The 22,692-nt window shown below is 34.0% G+C and overlaps 1 protein-coding gene across 1 annotated transcript; it reads right to left on the reverse strand.

Moving 5' to 3' along the window:
- Nucleotides 1–11,667: 11,667 nt before the first annotated feature.
- LOC115972959 (F-box protein At4g00893-like) lies at nt 11,668–12,887 on the reverse strand. Its single transcript, XM_031093175.1, has one exon. The coding sequence runs from the start codon at nt 12,885–12,887 to the stop codon at nt 12,021–12,023; it is 867 nt and encodes a 288-aa protein (XP_030949035.1). The 3' UTR covers nt 11,668–12,020.
- Nucleotides 12,888–22,692: the final 9,805 nt, after the last annotated feature.

A 22,692-nucleotide genomic window follows, 5' to 3' on the forward strand; every position in this document is an offset into this window, starting at 1 on the left:
GCTACCAGATCAGCAAGGACTTGGCCTTTCACAGAGGTGCGAGGCATACACTTGATGTTGAAAGTACCTAGGATTGTGCCCCACTTAGAAATTCTCCCAGTATAATCTGCACTTCTAAGTATGGACTTGAAAGATAGCTGAGTTAAAACAACCACAGTATGAGCCTGAAAGTAATGTGGAAGTTTGCGTGTTGCATGGACTACCGCCAAGATGGCCTTTTCCAATGATAATTATCTCATCTCTGCTTCATGAAGGGACTTACTTACGTAATAAACCGGTCTTTGGACGCCGCTGTCCTCTCGTATTAAGACAAAACTAACTGCATGAGGGGCAACTGCCAGATAAGCAAACAGGACCTCATCCACCTCAGGACTAGACATGATAGGCGGCCTGGACAGGTACTCCTTCAACTGTTGAAACGCCACAGCACACTCCTCGGTCCATTCAAATCCTTTCCACTTATGCAGTAGAAGGAAAAAGGGACGACACCTCTCGACCGACCTGGAGATAAATCGGTTCAAAGCAGCAGTCATTCCAGTCAGTTTCTGCACCTCTTTCGGATTCCGAGGGGCTTGTAAATCGTTGATGGCCTTAATCTGATCTGGGTTCACTTCAATTCCTCTATGAGTCACCATGTATCCCAAAAACCTCCCGGACCCTACACCAAAGGAACACTTTGAAGCATTCAGGCGTAACTTATGCTTTCTCAGTATTCCAAAGATGTTCGTAAGATCTTCCACATGCTCGAACACCACTTTAGTCTTCACTACCATGTTATCGATATAGACTTCAATGTTTCTGCCTAGTTGTGGTTCGACCATTTTAGTCATCATCCGTTGATAGGTAGATCCTGCATTTTTCAAGTCAAATGGCATCACTTTATAATGATAGTTTCCAATAGGGGTGGCAAAAGCCATCTTCTCTTGATCGTCCAATGCTACCGGTATTTGGTGATATCCTTGAAAGACATTTAAAAAACTCATCCGAGGATGACCAACGGTTACATCCACCAACTGGTCTATTTTTTGCATGGGAAAAGGATCCTTGGGACAAGCCTTATTGAGGTCCGTGAAATCTACGCACACTCGCTACTTTCTTGTCTTCTTCTTTACCACCACCGTATTGGCAAACCATTGAGGGTAAAAAACTTCTTTGATAGCCCCAGCCTGCTTGAGCTTGGCCACCTCTTTTCTGATAGCTTTGGCGTGCTCTTTTGATGGTCCCCGAGGTGGCTGTCTTTTCGGAATAACGGCATGATTCACATTAAGTCGATGACAAATGAAATTTGGATCTACACCTGGGGCTTCATATGGGCTCCATGCGAACACATCTACATTCTCTCTAAGGAATTCCAACAATCGCTCCTTCTCTTGCAAAGGCAGTTTAGCCCCAACCTTGAAAAATCTCTTCGGATCATCAGCAATAATTACCCTTTCCAAATCTTCACACTTTACCTCATCGGCTGGTCTACCTAAGGGTAATGTTGGGGGTTTTAATTGCTATAATCCATTATTGGCGGTAGCCGAGGTCTCTGCCTCTAGCCGATGTTGTATAACCGCTACCAGGCATTATCGAGCTGCAACCTGACTTCCTACTATCTCCAATACTTGGCCTCCAAATGGGTACTTTACTTTCTGATGTAGAGTAGATGAGACTACTCTCAGGGTATGAAGCCAAGGTCTGCCCATAATAGTCGTGTATGGAGAGAAAACGTCTACAACAATGAAATCCACTTCTACCACATCCATACCGGTTTGCACAGGTAGTCTGATCTGTCCTTTTGGAACGACCATCCTTCCCTCAAAACTCACCAGAGGGGAACTGTAGGCTGCCAAGTCCTCAGGCTTCAAACCTGGCCCTTTATACAAATCTGGGTACATTATATCAACAGCACTACCTTGATCAATCATCACCCTTTTTACATCATACCCACCAATTCTCAGCGTGACCACCAGAGCATCATCATGGGGCTGTATGGTTCCAACCTTGTCCTCATTCGAAAAGCCAAAAATCAGGGGGATGTCCACCCTGACTTTTTTTGACGCTTAGCAATACTCCTCGGCCGGAGGTCGAAACACCGACAGTATCCTGGAAGGACAAGATCCAGTCCTCCCTGGGGCAGCAAAAATAACGTTCATTGTGCCAAGGGGGAGTCTTGAAGAAGCGTCCCCATGCATCTCTGAGCTTGCCTGGCCTACCCTACCACTGGAATGATGCAAGAGTTGCTTTAATTTCCCCTCTCAGACTAGCTGCTCCAAATGGTCCCATAAATTCCTGTAATCTTCCGACATATGCCCATGATCCTGATGATAGTGGCAATAAAGGTTCGGGTTGCGTTTCTTAGGCTCTCCTGTCATCTTGTTTGGTTATTTAAAAAAGGGCTCATTCTTTATCTTTTCCAGTACCTGTTGCACTGGCTCCCGAAATACTGCATTAACCACTTGGGTGTCAGCAGAACCTGATTGCCCAACGAAATCTTTCTGAGGTCGATTACTATTGTAACGGTTTGAACTGAAATCCCTCCTCTCCTGAGAGATTACCTTAGTCTTTCATTTTCCTTGAAGTTGATCTTCTTCTACTCTTCTGTACTTGTCAATCCTATCCATTAATTGGTGTACACTGGTAACAGGTTTACCAGTTAGAGATTTCCTTAAATCATGCTCGGCTGGAAGACCAGCCTTGAAAGTACTTATAGCCACATCATCATGCTCTCCCTCTATTTCATTAAACATTTCCCAGTATCTATCTAAATAAGTTTTAAGAGTCTCGCCCTCTCGCATGGACATAGATAGCAAGGATCCCAAAGGCCGAGGAACCCTACTGCAAGTGATAAAACGAGCGCCAAAAGCCCGGGTAAGCTTTTTGAAGGACTCAATAGAGTTGGTCCTTAAACCATTAAACCATCTCATCGCCACTGCACCTAGACTTGATGGAAAGACCTTGCACATCAAGGCCTCATCCTTGGAGTAGATAGCCATCTTTTGGCTAAAATGGCTAACGTGTTCCACTGGGCCTGTCCGGCAATCATATAGGGTGAATGTAGGCTGGTGGAATCACCGAGGAAGAATCGCATCTTCTATATTCCTTGTGAAGGGTGATTTGGAGACTTGGCTTAACGCTTTGTTCATGGCGTTGTTCCCCAAGCCCCTGCTAGGCGGGCTTTTGCGCCTATGTCGACGGCTGTGCTCCTCTTCATAGGAAAAAGTCTCACTAGGCGGAGTTCTGGATCTCCGCCTATAGCTAGCTCCATCTGTCTCCTCGGATGATGGTTCGGAGCTAGGCTGGAAGTGTCCTCACCTGACGTGGCGCAACTTTCTTTTCAACTCGTTAATTTCACGTTGCAGGTCCCTGTCATTCTTTGCATGGGAAACATGGCTCTTCCCACGAGAGTGACTTTTGGTGGTATGAGTTGTGCGCACACTCCCTTCACGGCCTTCTCTCCGTTCGAGACTCCAGTGAAGATTACCATGCTGGGAGCCTCTTGACTCTGCTTGGTGTGGGTTGGCATCTACCTGATGTGGTCCTGCTGCGTAGTGATGTGGACTTGCTTCCTCCATCATGAACGTTGAACCAGATTTCTTTTGATCTAAATCAAGTTCTTCCCATAGACGACGCCAATTGTAAGGACTCAATTTGTAACAATCCCAAACTCGTATTGGGTTCGAACGCTAAAGGCCCAAACAGTAAATTTGTAGAGCGTGGATATAAAAGAACTGAATTAACTTCAAGAGAAAAATGATTAAACTTAACGTTTTTAGATGGATTAATACAAATATTACGATCAATTTATCCTTGAAACAAGCTAAGTTCTTTATTTCATAAGATTTTCTTCTAAGCATCACTTGTTTAGAAGTTCTGATCATTTTTCTTAACGCATTCTTCCATATTATATACTGCCCTCTTGGTGTCATCTTCACCACACACGTGTAGGTTGAATCCGGGGGATCCCTTCCTGTCCTATCCAACACTTCCTAGAACCTCCAACCAGCAGCTGTAAGGCTGCTTCATCACTGTTCAGGCATCACCTCCACATTAATGCGGTCAGAGAGTTGGTTGAGAGGCAATTAATGCGGAGGCAGTAGTTGTTAAAGATATTTGTTTATATTTTCTTTCTTACCCTTGGTCCTATGTTCCACCTTTAGTGGTAATGTAGTTTCGAAGTGTGTTTGTAACAATATGGCCTTCAGGTCGTCCTCGGACACATATTGCCGAGAAGGATTTTGTCCTCAGACACATACTGGACCCATCTCATGTGATATCTACTCTTCTTTTCATTTGGTTTCCCTTATAATCTTATATGGGCCTCCTCGGATAGTTTAATGTCATCGGATGGGCCACAGGCCTAGGTAACACGGTTTTAATATTTATTGATTAACCGGCCCCCACAACTATATTAACTTATTTTGACCACCCTAATAAAAATGTTAAACAACATGACTTGAAAATTACAAGAATTTGAGTTCAACAAAAATAATAGTATTGCTACATCCACAATATTTTCACAATAAATCTTATGTGGTAAGTTGTTACTAATTCTAATTTGGGCTCAATATTAACATGTTTTACCCACCAATAACAGCTTATTACATAAGATTTTTTATGAAATTATTGTGATCACTTTATTATTCTCATATTAGTATTTTCAATTTCCACTTTATCTCTTATTAGTCTTTTTTTTTTCTTTACTAGTACAAAAAATTCTAATATTTCATGTATTTGCGTTTTTTTTTTTTTTTTTTTGGGTAATGTTGATAATTCAAGTTGTCTCTATATTAAATTTTATATAATTTAAGTTTCTTAATGACCACCATAAAAAAAATTCCTAAAACCACCACTGTGTGTTAATATAGTAATATACTAGTGGGAAGGTGGGAGGAATATGAGTATAGGGCACCCTCAAATCTATTTGGAAAATTTCATCTCAACCCTAGGGTGTAAACAAATTAATTTTTATAGTTTTAAAAATAATGAATTAAATAATAAATTAGAGAAGTTGGAATAAGCAAAAACAACAATTATTTTTGTTTATTTGTAGTCTTCTTTGTGTTGAAAGGAATACAAAAATAATATAGTAATATACTAGTGGGAAGGTGGGAGGAATATGAGTATAGGGCACCCTCAAATCTATTTGGAAAATTTCATCTCAACCCTAGGGTGTAAACAAATTAATTTTTATAGTTTTAAAAATAATGAATTAAATCATAAATTAGAGAAGTTGCAATAAGCAAAAACAACAATTATTTTTGTTTATTTGTAGTCTTCTTTGTGTTGAAAGGAATACAAAAATAATATCACCAAATTTTTTTTTTTAAAATTACATGTGAAAAAATGAGTCATATTGAGTTGACATGACCAATCAAATTCTAGGTAAAGGACATTAGTCTTGCCACATGTTTAGAGCGACCAGTTTCTAATCCAACCACAACTTACCCCAACTTTTTGTTAGGTTTAGATGAATAATTTAAATATAGATTTCAAGGAATATTATTTTTGATCATTTCATAGTTAAGATTAGATTTTATGGATCTAAAGATATTATACCCTACCATGTTATTTATAATCTTAAACGACTAGTTTGTATATTGTTAGATTAAAAAAAAGAAATTATGAATCATGAATTGGATGAAAAATGATTAGTTTGCCTTGGGGTTTTAAGGGTTTTTTTTTTTTTTGGGGGGGGGGGGTAATGGAGTTTTCACTTTGGAGGACTTAAAAATCCTCTTTGGAAAAAAAAAAAAAAAAAAAAAGCTGAGGTATGGTAAGATTATTTATTATTTATTTTTTAAAACCTTTCATATTGCCCAACTCAAAAAACAAATTCCCCAGTCATCTCTTTCTGATTGAAGAGCCACCACCTCCTTATTATTCTAAACTTTTACAAATTAGATTTATTGAAGTTATATCTATAAGAAAATATTAAAATAACTATCAATTTTACTATATAAAGCTTTGAATAATCACTAAATTTTTATTTGATTTATTTTGTTTAAAGTAAAATAAAAAACTTAGTATCATCCATGTTTGATTTCATTCAAAATAATAGTATCATTTTAATATATTAAGCTCAATTTATTATTTGTCACTTATAATCTTGTCAAATCTAATTCATATTACAATAATTTAGTATAGTTTATTATCAATTTTAGGGTAAACTGCAAACTATATCACTAAAGTTTGGGGTTATTTGGATTACTCACCTACATGACCGTCAAGTGACATACTAACATTTGATGTGTAATTTTTTTTTTCCCATGTCAGCTGGTTGTTTTTGCTAACAGGGGTATACTTTAAGGTGTAAAATCAAGATTTTTAAACTTCAGAATTTAAAATCCAAACAACCCCAAACTTTTAGGGTGTACTTTTCATTTTACTCTTTAAAATACAAAAAAAAAAATAAATAAATAAAAATAAAAATAAAATTTTAACACATGAGATAATTATTGATATTTGATAGTATTGAAATTTTGCGTGTATGAAGGGTATATGGAGAGAATATAATTTTATGGTAGATTTGATAAATAAAATATTTATTGAGTTGTGTACTACTGCAAAAAATTACCCCGGATATAACTTAAATCTCACCTCATAAATTTCATGTTAATTAGATATTATTTATTATCTAATCTATAAACTCATGTTTTGCTTTTGCATATAATTTTAAAATTAAAAATACTTGAAATTTAAATTTGTTTTATTTTATTTTTTATGATGAAATAGTTATTGTAGGGACACGATTTTCAGCGCAGGCCCAAAATGTGTGGGATACTGGCCCAGTGAATCCAGTATAATAAATTTGTAGAGAGTGGGTAGAAGAACTAGGCTTTAGTGAATGAGATAACAGTTATAATGAGTTTCCAAGACAATCAAACAGAAACGAACCAAGTTTGTACAAGAAAGTTTGTCCTCTGCACACTCTGAGGAGCTCTGTTCTAGTATATATTGGATGATAATGGTTAAAGGAGTTGTTAAAATTGCTACAGTGCTTTCTCTTCTCCTTTCTCTCTCTTCGATCTCTAGGGTCTCTACCCTTATTTATACCACATATCTTCCTTCATCTCCACCCTACATGTGGATAGTTGATAGTTTATACTGATACTTGTCCCATTAGCCCCCTCTAGAAGTCTTCTGGGGTGGTTGTAAGGCTGAAATAATACTGTGCAGAGGTCACTTTCTCATTAATATGGTGATAGTAGCTTTTCCCAAGATATTTTGGGATTCTTCTTTGTCTTTTGTTCCTGCAATGCTTATCCATATTTCCAGAACTTCATGGATCGCACCTCTAGATGGCAGGCATCCTTTATGGACCTCGGCCTTGGCTAGCCGATGACAAATTCATCCTTGGCACAAACTCCTAGGCCATTATGTTCAATATTATCTTCCTTATCCACTAGCATGAGTTTCCTTGGCTATACTTACCCATCCTTGGACGGCCCCTTATCCTCGGCTTGGACTTTAAGCCCAAAACCCAATTGTATGATTTGGGCCCATGACCCCACAATAGCCCCTTAAAACTCCGGTTTTTTCCTCTCATCCGAGGAAAAATGTGGGATTTTGAATTCTTAAGAGTTAATTCTACTTTGATCCTTTGATTTACACCCGGGGGAGTGTCGTTTCACGCGCCCCATATTTGTACTGTAAATTGCTCCTTTCAGAGCTACCAATTTGAAAAGTTGCTTATAATTTTGGGTCTGTCTTGACACTTATAGAAAGATGCTATGTGTGTTAATTTTCCCAAAGCATGTGGTTCGAGGACTCATGCATGGCTAAGGTTTTTCTTAACACTTAGTAGGAGGTTCGAGGGACCCAACATACCTAAGGTTCTTCTTAGCAGGAGGTCTGAGGGATCCGACATAGCTAAGGTTCTTCTTAGCAGGAGGTCTGAGGGACCCGACATAGCTAAGGCTCTGTATAACGCTTAGCAGGAGATCCGAGGGGATCCGACATAGCTAAGGTTCTTCTTAGCAAGTGGTCTGAGGGACCCGACATAGCTAAGGCTTTTTTTAGCAGGAGGTCTGAGGGACCCGACATAGTTAAGGCTTTGTATGACGCTTAGCAGGAGATCCGAGAGGATCTGACATAGCTAAGGTTCTTCTTAGCAGGAGGTCTGAGGGACCTAACATAGCTAAGGCTCTGTATTACGCTTAGCAGGAGATCCGAGGGGATCCGACATAGCTAAGGTTCTTCTTAGTAGGAGGTCTAAGGGACCCGACATAGCTAAGGCTCTGTATAACGCTTAGTAGGAGATCTAAGGGGATCCAACATAGCTAAGGTTCTTTTTAGTAGGAGGTCTGAGGGACCCAACATAACTAAGGCTCTTCTTAGCAGGAGGTCTGAGAGACCCGACATAGCTAAGGCTCTTCTTAGTAAGAGGTCTGAGGGACTTGACATAGCTAAGGCTCTGTATGATGCTTAGCAGGAGATCCGAGGGAATCCGACATAGTTAAGGTTCTGTTTAACCACTTCAATAGATTAGAAAATATCAATATATACCTTCCAGAACTAGCCCCCCGCGGAGCCCCCTTGAATCGCTCTGTGTTGTTGCCACTTCCTCTAATGGAGGTTCAGCGAACTCGGCCACCAGATACGCGAGGACCTGACCGTTGACAGAGGTACGAGGCATGTACTTAATGTCAGAAGCCCCTAGAACTGTGCCTCATTTAGCAATCCTCCCCGTATAATCCGCACTTCAAAGTATAGACCTGAGCGGAAGCTGAATTAGGACAACAACTGTGTGTGCCTCATCTAATGTCTTACTCACATAGTAAATTGGCCACCATAATGGCTTTCCCCGGGGACTCTTACTGATGGGGGCCTGATCCTACCATAACTAACCGTTACACTCACTATCACACAAGCTCTTCCCACAGACGGCGCCAATTGTAGGGACACGATTTTCAGCCCAGGCTCAAAATGTATGGGATACTGGCCTAGTGAACCCAGTACAATAAATTTGTAGAGAGTGGGTAGAAGAACTAGGCTTTAGTGAATAGGATAACAGTTATAATGAGTTTTCAAGACAATCAAACAGAAACGAACCAAGTTTGTACAAGAAAGTTTGTCCTCGGCACGCTCTAAGGAGCTTTGTTCTAGTATATATTGGATGATAATGGTTATAGGAGTTGTTGAGATTGCTACAGTGCTTTCTCTTCTCCTTTCTCTCTCATCGATCTCTGGGGTCTCTATCCTTATTTATACCACATATCTTCCTTCATCTCCACCCTACACGTGGATAGTTGATGGTTTATGCTGATACTTGTCCCATCAGCCCCCTCTAGAAGTCTTCTGGGGTGGTTGTAAGGCTGCAATAATACTGTGCAGAGGTCACTTTCTCATTAATGTGGTGATAGCAGTTTTTCCCAAGATATTTTGGGATTCTTCTTTGTCTTTTGTTCCTGCAATGTTTATCCATATTTCCAGAATTTCATGGATCGCACCTCTAGATGGCAGGCATCCTTTACGGACCTCGGCCTTGGCTAGCCGAGGACAAATTCATCCTCGGCACAAACTCCTAGGCCATTATGTTCAATATTGTCTTCCTTATCCACTAGCATGGGTTTCCTTGGCTATACTTACCCATCCTCGGACGGCCCCTTATCCTCGGCTTGGGCCTTAAGCCCAAAACCCAATTGTATGATCTGGGCCCATGACCCCACAGTTATTAATCTCTAATCATCTTGATATTTGTAAGTACGAAAATTATAACAAAACAATGTAATTCAAATGTTGATTTCTCCAAATATTCCTTAAAAAAAAAAGAAAAAGAAAAAGAAAAAAGTAACATCATAAAAAATTATATCAAATGACAAATGTAACTTGAATGTATTATTTTTCCTATAAAGTGAGTCATTCAATGGAAGAAGCCAAAATATTTTTATTACATGTAGGGCTTTTTGGTAAATTAGAGTCCATATATACAAAGAGGCAACAAAGGATAATAATACAAAGACCATTTCGTTTGGTTGCTGGGTTGCATTTTTAGATCAACCAAACTAAAAACCCCATACGCAGTAAATTTAACATTTCAATTTCTTCCTTCTCTCTCACTCCAGTCTCTATGCCTTGCTCAGTAGTCAGTAGACTCAAGTTACAACCCACGAACACTACAGAAAGAACCAAATTTTAACCTTTTGAGGAGACAAACAGAGACCACCTCGTACTGAATTATATATATATATATATATATATTTTTTTTTTCTAAAAATCAGTTTGAGATGATATACAGATATGGAGCATGTATATTTATATCTATCCTTAGTATTTTTTTTTTCCATGTGAATGTTTAATAGTTATCATCATTGAAAGAGTTAGTTTATTATTTTAGTAAAAATTTTGTAGTATTTTACTCCATTTTTGTATTTTGATTTTGTGCAAATATATTAATGATGACTATGAAAGGCTTATTTTGTTTGTTTGTTATTTTAGTTTATGAAAGGAGCTAAGAATATATTCTAATTTCAATAATGGATTTATAAAATTTTCTTTATAATTTTATAAAAAAAAATTTTCGTGCATCGCAAGGGTTTGTAGATTGGAATCTTAATGTGCAATCAAATAAGAAGAAAAAAAAATTGTTTAAATCTTCTTTAAAAAGTTATATTTGCAAAACATTCCTATACATCTAAGAAAAATAAATTTGCTAAAATGTGTGCACATTTAATGTTCATTCACAAAAGATTAAATAATAATGCATACTCAATAATTTTTTCTTGCATTGCACAAGTTAGTGACTAATTGCATATGAATAATGATGCAGCTGCTAGAACTAACAGATATTTTTATATTCATAGTAATATATTTGCGTCCACTGCCAACAACGAGTATACATTTTTTTTTTTTTTTAATTTGAAAAAACCAATGAGTGTACAATTAGGAACTACATTCTCAATACATAAAAATAAATGATGACAAACCAATTACAAATCCTCAGGGTAAAACTCAAGGATTCAAATGTCATAGTTATTTATTACTACAAAAGTAATGTAGCACAACAATTTGGCCAACAGGTAAAGAAGCATTATAGATTGTATATGTTATAACAAATCCCATTCGCATTGCCTCTCCATTAAACTTAAATTCTGTGTCAAAGTTAAAAGCAGTAATTTTTTAGATTATCTGTTTATAGAGAAACAGCAAGGCCATATAGCACCATGAACCCACTATTCAACTTTCTAATAAGAAAAGGATAACCTCTAAAGATTCGAACAGCCAATGAGTCCTAGCTTAAATGGCACCTCCTTACAGTTTCATTACCCACCAGGTGTGTGTAACTTATTAAAAAGAAAAACCTATAAAAGAGAAGCCACAACATATCACTGTCTGCACTACCCGGTGGCAAAGACAATATTGTTAATTGTCTTAATGTAAAACAAAGATCATTAATAGCCTTAATGTAAAACAACAATTTGGCCAAAAGTTGAAGAAGCATTATGGATTGTTTCCGTTATAACCAATCTTATTTGCATTGCCTCTCCATTACAAACTTAAATTCTGTGTCAATGTTAAAAGCAGTAATTCTCAGATTATATCTATTTATAGAGAAACAGCAAGGCCATATAGCTCCATGAACCCACTCTTGGATTCAACTTTCTAATAAAAAACAGGACAAGTTCTACAGATCCATATAGCCAACGAACCATAGCTCAAATGGCACACCGAATGGGGTGCAACCCCTGTCTGCTGGAAGGAAGAATGTGAAATCATTTTCCTTCCTCTCAACAGGGATGAGGATTTTATCAATGGCAGTCTCTTGGACATGAAGTATCCAAAAAGGTCTAAATCACAAATAAAATGTAAGGACTCGAAAGTAACAATAACAAAGTCATAGTATTATAATGATGCCATAAAATCCTTCCTAACTTTTTATACAGAAAGCTTGTTATTCAAGGAAATAATAGTAATAAATCCTCCACACTTCATAGTGCTAGAACTCAAATTAGTGCCCTAAGCAAGTATATTAGTCCATTTCATAATGCAAGCAAAGAAACATGACTAAATGGCTAGACCTGTTTTCCAAATTGGTGTCAAACCAATTTAGACCATATCTTAGGAGGTTGAATCCAAACTCTCTCAGGCCCGCGTTCAGTTACCCATGGATAAAATGTACATTGATGACTCTGCTTAGTCTTCAACGAGTAATAGGAACTGTAAGTATCACAATGATAATAAATCCTCTCTGCAAAACCTGCAGTTTCTCCTTCTGCTGAAACTGAGAATGAGGTACAACCGAGAAAAAATGCTTGACATCCCAATGTATATGTCTCATCCCAAGTCTTTTCTGACCAATCAAAATTGAAAACTCTGAAACACATAGAACTAGAACGATACACTAACCAGAGCTGCCCATTAGACTCTACCATATGACCCCTTGTGTCAGACAATATCCCAGGAACCAAATTCACATCCATGAGCATACTCCAATAACGGTGTACAACACAAAAGGCCCCCAATGCTCCTCCTGTAAAAACACAGTAAAAAGTTCCATTACTGTAAACCACATCCTCAACTGCCCTTTTAGGACCAGCAAACTTGACTGTGGTGCTCCATTTGCGGTCACCAGGTTGACATGTGCTTAGCCACATTTTGCTACTGTTTTTGGAACTTTGAATTGCAAAGCAAACACAATCAGGAGAAGTTGGGACCGAGGAAAATGTACTTCGATTGAAGTTGATGTCAAGATCAGGTAGTTTGATTATAGTCTTTGTATAAGGATTGTAGAAGAATGACAATGTAGATTTCTGTAAAAGCAACCAATCAAACTTTGAAGCACATATGACTGCATCATTCAACTCTTTCCCCTCAATCTTGTTGTAAGTGACGTGACTTTGATTTTCAATTGGGAGGTGAAAGCTACATAAACTGTAGACATTAAAACCCCAACTGTGTTCCATTAGCCTTGGAACTTGAAGGATCTCATAAAGTGGACCAATAGCCTGAATTTTTTGCGAATTCTTACAAACCCGTTTAATAAAATCAAGTTGTCTGCCAATTATATTAAAAACATCAACCGGAAGATTGGACCATGATCTAAATTCTCTGCTGTTTCCCTCACAACCACTTAAGTGCTTGTGTCTATTCACCATCATTGATGTATCTTTTGAACTATCGTTCCAAAAATTCCACTCCATCAGTACTCAAAATATTAACACACACAACCTCCCAAGAGTCCCAACCCTATCAAATTCCAAACAAAATGACAATTAGAAAGTTCACTATCGTCTTAGTCTAAAAATCCAATATATAAATATATATATATATATATACACACACACTCACACACAAAATCCATGGTCTAATTACTCAATTTGTGGGGTTCAAGTGAAAGTCAGTGTGGTGTCTCATCCCCATTATCTACCTTACCTATCTAAAAATAAATAATTTTTTTTAATAAAAATACGAATTTGCGAACACAAATTCAAGAATATAAAATCAATATCAATATGTGGTGTTAAACAAAAAACCCTAGTATTGAAAGTAATAACAAAATGAAATAAAAAAATAAAAGAAAGTAACAAAATTAGCAACTAGAAATGATGGGTATCTAAAAGAGTGTGATAATTACCAGAGGGTTTTGGTTTTGGTTTTGGTTTTGGGCGAAGTCACCAAGCTGGGGCAGCAGTATTCTAGCAGATGTCACTGAAAGCAACTGTTTCAGCTTAGATCTCTGTTTTTCTTTTTGAGCTGATCAAGACCAATATATATATTCAGCAAAAAAAAAAAAAAAGACCAATATATATATATATATATATATATGAAAAAAAGTTGTGTTATCGATCATCAGCTCTTTTTCACCTTTTCAAAGAATGTAGTTTAGCACACTTCAACTTCATCAAAAAGTTAAACAAGTAACTCACACTTTATTAAATTGTCATACATGGAAGGTTGTGAGTGGCGGAGAGAAAAACGATGGGCCTATGTGATAATCACAATCAACTAATTACAATCTACTGGTACGTGAAAGTGTAAAATTATTGAAATACATTTATCTGTTTTAGACTGCGTAGGCTATCTTTCCTCTCAAAAAAAAAGATTGCGTAGGCTTGAGGAATGCTATCTTTTTTGAGGAAAGAGTAGAGTGATGCTATCTTGACCATGTTTTTGGGGTAATCTAAAAAACTTTCGTCTACACTCTTTTCATTGTATAGCACTATACTAGCTCTCAGAATCAACGGTAGGAGGAGCAAGGTTAGTCCATAGTTTGTAAGAGGAATCCCGTTAGCAATATCCTCTTTTCTTTTCTTTTTATTAATAATTATTTTAAATAGTTTTGAGGCTTTTGTTCTATCCAGAAAATATTTAAATTTAAATTATTAAGAAAAGAAGATAAAAAAGAAGATGCAAAAGTCGTAATCAATTCAACTTAAAAAAAGATTACCAAACAATAAATGTAATTAATATCACTTTTGACAATATGATTATTTCTCATTTTTTAGCAAAAAAGATAACTATGAATCTTTTTTCCTTTCCCTTGTTGCTCTTCTCAAAATCTCAAAATAGGATGCAGAGTTGGAATCCCATTTTAACTAAGGATTTTTGTGGTTTCAGAGGATCTAGGTATAGAAGAACCAAGAACGGAAAACTTCCCCTTTCCTCTGGTTCTTTGGTCTTAAGAATGAGTGATTGCCCTTCTCCAACCCTTACTACCTAACTTCAGAATGGACAACTAATGCGTTTCACTTATTGAATAGGGTTCTATGGTCGGTTTGCGACCCTTGAATGTTGAAGGCGTCCTTGGGGGTGATATTGTAGTTCCTTAGGAAAACATATTTTATATATATCATATCATATCATATACTATATAATAAAAGTTTAGCTTAGAAGTTGTGGTTGCGCCAAGGATTCACCAAATTGCAGTAAAGGCTTAGAAGCTGTGCCAAGTGGCTTGACTGAATTGATGTAATGTTTTAGATAAAAACAACAATTTTTTGTTCTTATCAATCACTTTGGATAAAGTAAGAGCAAGTGTTTTAACAAAATATGCAACCTATGTTTTATTCATATCAACTTCTTTTCTCAAAGCAAAAAAAAAAACTTATTTTTCTTTGAATTCCAATGAAAACTTGAGATCTTTCAAGTTTCAACTTTTCTTATTTTCGTTTGAGAGATCAAGAAAACTTCATCACCAAACATGCTACAAGATAATGATAAAGCCTAGCAATTCAATGGATAATGATAATCCCTTTGAGTTGTGTTTATCTAAAATCTTATATTGATAAATTTTTAGACAAAAACCGTGTAACAAAGGCAATATGTGTTTGAAACAATTTTGTATAATAGTAATTCATATATAAATAGAATTATAGACTCTCGGTTAGGCAGTCAAAATACTTCTCATTAATATTGTTGCTCCCTTAATCCGCAAAGCAAGGTATGTATTTCTCCTCCTCTTTCTCTTCTTCTTCATTTTATTCTTTTTTTTTTCTTTGATTTACTTATTGGCCAGAAAACAAATTTAATGTATGTGAAATCCACGGTACAATTATCTTCAATAGAAATAGATCAATTTATTTGAGCACTTCTAACAACAAATATCTTGAATGATTCATGTTTAATTAAAAAATTATATGTTCTACTATATATATATATATACACACATATAGTTTATTAAGCGTGCAACAATTTTTTTTTTAATAAGCATTAAAACTCACATGGATTTGAATGTCTCATTAACATTGGTTGGTTTGGGTGCCCAAATTAATTAGTGGTTTGTAGGTTTTTTTTTTTTTTGGCAAATTTCAATGCTAACAATTTAGAATATTTGAAAAAGTTCCAAAAAAAAAATATATTATTAATAAAGTATAAAAATGACAAAAATATTTATTTTTAAATGACAAAAATAGTTATTGTTTTTCAAAAGATTATATAGAAAAAGTTAATGACCAAATACTTTTTTTATTAAAAAATAGATATATATATATATATATTTTTTTTTTGTTCTTATCTTCTAAGTTTTTATTATTAAGAGTAAATAAAATCTTATCTCCAAAATAAATAGATGGTAGCGCCATCATTTTTTTAGTTGATTTTTTTTTTAAGCCAACCCCATCATTAATATATATTAACTACACAAAAAATCATTTATGAATTGTATTCATCTCATTCTGAGTATTAAAAATTAGTATTTTAAGTTTTATCTTTTTTGAGGAAATGGTAAGGAAAGTTTTTGGATCTAGCTCTACTTCCTTTCCAGTAAATACAGGAGAGTTAATCCTCTAATCTATTCCGCTTATATTGCTCCCTTAATATATCTTTTAATTAGTTTCCTTTGGAGTGCAAGCACTTACATTTAGCTAAATAACTACGCAAGTAGTGCAAGGATGAGTTCATGCACCACCAGCAATATTAATTATTCACCTTTAACAAAGTTGGACGAGGAATTTAAAAAAAAAAAAAAAAAAAGAGTAGTTCATTCATTGCTTTGTATGATATCTTTGGGAGATTGGAGTTTATTAATTCTGTTTTGTTGTCTGTGATGTCTTTGGGCACATAAGTGAAGATGCAAAGATGATTGCAATAGGTTTGAGAGATTGTAGTTAAAGCTTTATCTGCAAATATCGTGCTAAGTAGTTTTTATTTTATTTTATTTTATTTTATAGTTGGTCAAACACAAATTTAGATAATATGTGGGGTAGAATTTGAATCCAGTGCTTCACAATTCACATGGGGATTAGAAAGTGCCACTAAGCTAAAATGCAAGGTATGATGGATACAACTTTGTTATTAACTTAACATGTTTTTTTCTTTTAAAATCAAATATAGAATTTATAAATTATAAATATGACTGTGGTCATTATCAAACCACACACACACGCATACACACACACACATATATATATATATATATTGTTGACTTATTTTGTTGTCAATAATACAGAGATAGAGGATGAGATCAAATAATACAAATTGTTGTTCATATTGTTTTTCAATTATCAATACAAACTTATTACCAGGGTCTTAACTCTAAGTTATTCTCCAAAAAAAAAAAACTTGATTTTGAGCCTTAAAGTTCAATGTATTATTCAAAATCCTTACATATATATATATATATATATATATTTTAAGGTATCTCTACCATCTTCCAATCAATTATTATTATTATATGTGCAATTTAGTCTCACACAATATGCATTCATTATATAACTTAAAAGTAAAATATTCATTTATTTTTATTATCTATTTTATTATTTAATTTTAAGTAAATTAATTAAAAAATTATTTACATATTGATTTTGATGAAAACATATAAATTAAAATATAAAATTTTTATAATAAAATTTAATTTAATAACAAATAAAATAGTAATTTTTAAAAATTATGGCAAGTTAAAAATTTTTAGAAGATCTTTGTAGTAAAATTGTAATTTGCTTTTATATATATACGGTACTTAGAAATCTTTTCATTATACTTGCTAACACGTGGAGTAGTAGAAGTGCTAACAATATATAAATTTCTTGCATACATAACCAAAATTTTTTTCCATAGATTACAAAAATGAAACAAATTCCATAAATTACAAAAATAAAGTATCTAGACTGCAATGTAAATATAAAATTTTACCTATAAATTACCAATCATAGCCATTTTAACGTTGCCATAACTGAGGACATAATCAGCCCAATTAATTAAGAACACCAAATCAAAAATTAATATGAATTGCATTATCTAATTTTTTTTAATAAAAAATCATAGAATTTAAGTAGTCAATCAGCTTGGTTCTTCAATTTCACTATTTCTTTTTTTTCTCAAAAATTTCTCTTTAATTAATATTCATGGAAGAATATATGTTACCGATTAAAATTCTTAAAATATCACAGTGAAATACCATATCTAACCCTCAAAGAAAATAAAATAGCTATCATAAACTTTATCAAAAAAACACATGCAATAAAATCAATGCCTTACAAAGAATAAGAAAATTAAATACAAAAAATGTAAATTCAAGAACCTGGTTTCAAATTATTGGAGGCTACGGTTGCACCAAATGGCTTCACCAAATTGCAGAAATTTTTATAGATTTAAAAAATATATATATAAAATTGGTTGCACTAATTGGCTCCACCAAATTACAGTAAATTTTTAGATAAAAACAAAAAGTTTTTGATCTTATCAACTTCTTTGGATAAAGTAACAAAAAGTGTTCGTATGAACTTATTCTTCTTCTTTTTTTTTTTTTAAATAAATAAATAAATTTTTTTTATAAAGTAACAATCTCTTATGTTAGAATTTTTATTTTTTTGGGATAAACAATTATCCTACACTATCTATTTCCTAATAATAAAGTAACAAATTTAAAAATATTATTATTTCTTCTAATTTTTTTTTGTTGGATAAAGTAACAAAAAAAATGTATTAACTTTAAGGTAAACTAAAAAAAAAAAAAAAAAAATCTAATAATAATTCAATAACGTTAACTTTTTTGGGAAAAAAAAAAAAAAAAAAAAAAAAAAACTAATATGTAATTAACCTAAACTTCTTGATTAGGTAAACTCCTTTTTTCTTTTTGTTCATATCAAGTTATCAACTTCTTTACAACTTAAAATTATCTAATACAGTATAAAAGTGGGGGTATATACACAATTTTGGTGTATTTTTCCCTTTTCCCCCTATACGGTTTCTTGATGTATTCTTTCCTTCTCATACTTACCTTACCTATGAAACTTACATTTATGTATTTGCCTTCTTCTTTTTGTTTTTTCATAAAATTCCCTTCTTTATTTTTTCTTTCTTCATCAAATTGCATATGTTTCGCGTGCAAGTTGCCTTTTGTTTTAGTTATTTTTGTTAACTTTGATTATATTTATATGCTTATTATGGTCTTCAAAATCAATGGTATATCTTCCATAAGAACTAACAAATTAATTTTAACAAAAATCTTATTCGATTTTTGAAAGATTTGTTATTTTATATATATATATATATATATATGAAATATTGAGAAGAGAAAGTATGGTACTATCACTAATTTTTCCAATATGTGTAAATCCCAAAGGTAGCCATGAAACCAAGATTTGAGCATCCAAAACATGATAATAAACATCACTCCACAAAGAATGGAGACAGAAAATTGATTAAATATAAAAATGGTGATGTAAAAACAATAGATATTTAAGGTGATGTGAAATCTACATGATTTTGCCCACCTCCTTCTTACTATCAAATTTAATTCAATTTTCATGTGAGTTTCTTTACATTAACTCTAATTCCAGATTTTTTTTTTTTTTTTTTTGGTTTAGAAATTTATAAAATTATTGTTCCTCAATAAAATTATTCATGTTATAAGTTTATGACCAAAACTGGAAATGCGCTTTTACTACTAAAAGCTTTTAGAAATTTAGAACTTGCCATAATTTTTAAAATATTTTTACTATTTTATTTGTTATTAAATTTAATTATATTATTGTTGACACCCTATTTTGCAACCCGTATTTAACCTCACATGGAGGGTAAAAAGGTAATTTCACATTGGAAATATGCTTCTTGATTCTGATCATTAGATCCTTAATCTCATTTCACCAAAATTATCTTGATGTTGTAACGATCAAATTGACTGGTCATGAGCCCTAATCGGACGATTAGATTGAAAGTTATCATCAAATCAAGTTTTAATGGCTGAGATGCACTATCACAAATTGAGTCCGACTATATGTGATTATGAGCAATTGATTTCAATTGGTTATAAGTATAATCAATTTGAAATCGATGATGTGTCATAATTTGATTGGTTAGGACTATATTTTATGGTAGGGTTACACACACCTAATTAACTAGATAGTTAAACATTAATTATTCAATGAGTAATTTGTACAATTATCTTTTAATTAGAGTAAATTTGGAACCAATTAAGTCTGAAATGGGAGTGATTGGAGCCATTTAATGTTAATTGGTAGCTGATTTGGGACCTATTGGTGTTAATTGTGCTGAAACCATTTTCTAACAAATGACCTCTGCTCATCATTTCATCGATATCTCTCAGAATATTTTGAATCTGTGAATGAGGTTAATTTTCCCAGAAATTAGACATTTGGGGCTTCAATTTGAGCACAAGTATGAGATAATTCCGATCATAATTGAGGCATATATGATTTTTCAAAGTTGGCTCTACAGGCTATTACAGCAGCTACGGGAAAACCGAATTTTGGCTTGCTCCTCACTCCCACCAATCTTTCCATTTAATGCACCAGATTTCCCCCAATGCTAAAATGAGGTCTAGGTTCATGATTCTTTTTCAACTCTCATTAAATGACCTTCCATTCATATTTTCTCCACCACTAGTATATAAACCCCCCATTTCCTTCATTCCAAAGGACACAAAACAAAAACCCCCTCTCTCTTCTCTTCTCTTGAGTTCTAGTGAAGTTGAGTAGTCTTGTCATATCTTGGTCTTCCTGAGACTCAAGGTATTGAGTGAGACTTACTCTTCCTCTCCTAGCTCTTCTTTTCCTCCACCCTTAGGACCTCCATCAAGAGTCTCCTCCTCCACCATATGGATCTTGCATGAAGGTATAATCCCCTTCCCTAACTATTTGTTTATGTTGCCATGATGAGAATTTAAGATTAAAGCATGATAATTCCCTTGAATATGTTTGAATGTTTTTAATTATTCTTATGTGCTCTTCACATGTTCTTGGTTGTTCATCATATGTTCATACATATCACTATATTTAATCTTAAATCCACATAAAAAAAAAATGAAAAACATGTTTGTTTAATAATTCTTTCAAATCCTTGAATCTAGATTATCACCATTCACACACATTCACTAGAATTTATTTTTCAATCCAAATGCAATGCTTAATAAATTGAATTAGAATTTATCACATGCACACACATTAAATTCAACATGTAAATTGATTGACATATTGGATGATATGATATGAATGTTGGCCACCATAGTCTAGAAGACCGGTTTCACCGGGTAAGGTGGGTGCCTAACATCTTCCCACTTTGTAACATAGCCTCCGAGCTTAGATCAAGGGTTAGTAGATCAAATGCTTATCCATGTAAATTTCGATTTTTAGATTGTAACTAGGAAACAAAACCATGTACTTTATCTTAGATTGTATCTAGGACCAAAGCCATGTAATTTTCCTATGATCAATGTAAATTGAATTACAGATTAATAAAATGAGGAATTTTTCAATTTTTGGTTTTCTTATTTATTCCAATAATTAAATAAGTGGCGACTCCATTGTAAAACCCTTAATCTAAAGGGGAAAATATAACTAGTCGAACCTCCATTTTGAGAGGCAATAACACGACTTCATCCATTCACTTGGGTTTGGCCCAACATTCCTACAAAAAAGGGCCGGGGGTGTGGTCTCTCACAATTATCAAAAAAAATATTTTAAACTTTATATATAATTTTTTTATTAAACCGTACATCACATGGGCATAATACTAGTATATATATATATATATATATATATGAGATGGGTTGAAGTTACACTCTGGTATAACTTCACAAGAGTTACACATTTTATGGACCATTGATTACTATTAGATCTAAGGGTCAAAAAACATTTATAGTAAAGTCATTATTACTTAGAAATTAGTGATTTAGGAGAAATTATAAGGTCCACATGGTGGACAAGTGACGTGGTCTACTATTCCACTAAAAGACTCACTCCTATTTAAAATTGCTGAGTTGAAAATTTTTTAAAATAGAAACTGACTACTGACTCAGTAATTTGCCAAAAGCTTTGTAGCTGAATTGGCACCTCTCCATGTATAAAGTGCTTGGGGGTTTAGGGGGGAAAGGGTTCGAGCTGCGGGGTTAGCAGTATGTTGTAATTATTTCTCAAAAAAAAAAAGACTCAGTAATTTTAAACAAGTGGGAGTCTTTATGGTCCACCAGAGGACCCTATAATTTCTCGTGATTTAGGTATTAACTCTTATTATTAAAGGAAAAAAAAAAAAAAAAAAAAACCCACAGCATTGGTTCGACTCCATTGAACGATAAAAACTTGTAACTCTAATCTCTGAGTTCAGTGGAGGAAATTTAATCGATTGAAGGAATTTTTCAGCTTGAAACTCAGCCACAACTTTATAAAAGTCAGGTACCTCATAATTAATCATAGTTTGCTTGCCTTGGTTGTTTCGTTCTTTCCTAGAACTTCATATATTATGCACTGTAATCTCATATATTTCACTTGTGAGTTTCCTTGATTTTGTAAATTTTTTTCAAAAATTATTGCAGTTTTGAATCTTAAAGTGAAATATATGAGATTACAGTGCATAATATATGAAATTCTAGGAAAGAACAAAACAACCAAGGCAAGCAAACTATGATTAATTATGAGGTACCTGACTTTTCAAAGTTGTGGCTGAGTTTCAAGCCGAACAATTCCTTCAATTGATTCAGTTTCCTCCACTGAACTCAAAGATTAGAGTTGCAAGCTTTTATCGTTCAATGGAGTCGAACCAATACTGTGGTTTTTTTTTTTTTTTTTTTTTTTTAATAATAAGAGTTAATGCCTAAATTACTGATTTCTAGGGAGTAATAATGACATTACTATGAGTGTTTTTTGACCCTTAGATCTAATAATAATCAATGATCCATAAAAAGTGTAACTCTTGTGAAGTTATACCAGGTGTAACTTGAACTCATCTATATATATATATATATATAAAATCTAGACTAGATAGATATGATACGTTCAAATTTATGTGTATAGTAAATATCCGATTTTTTTTTAT

The sequence above is a fragment of the Quercus lobata genome, unplaced genomic scaffold (assembly GCF_001633185.2).
Source record: "Quercus lobata isolate SW786 unplaced genomic scaffold, ValleyOak3.0 Primary Assembly Scq3eQI_100, whole genome shotgun sequence".
Lineage (NCBI taxonomy): Eukaryota > Viridiplantae > Streptophyta > Magnoliopsida > Fagales > Fagaceae > Quercus > Quercus lobata.

Excerpts from the sequence above, each read along its gene's own strand:
- LOC115972959 (XM_031093175.1), bottom strand. The coding sequence starts at position 12,887 with ATGGAACACAGTTGGGGTTTTAATGTCTACAGTTTATGTAGCTTTCAC.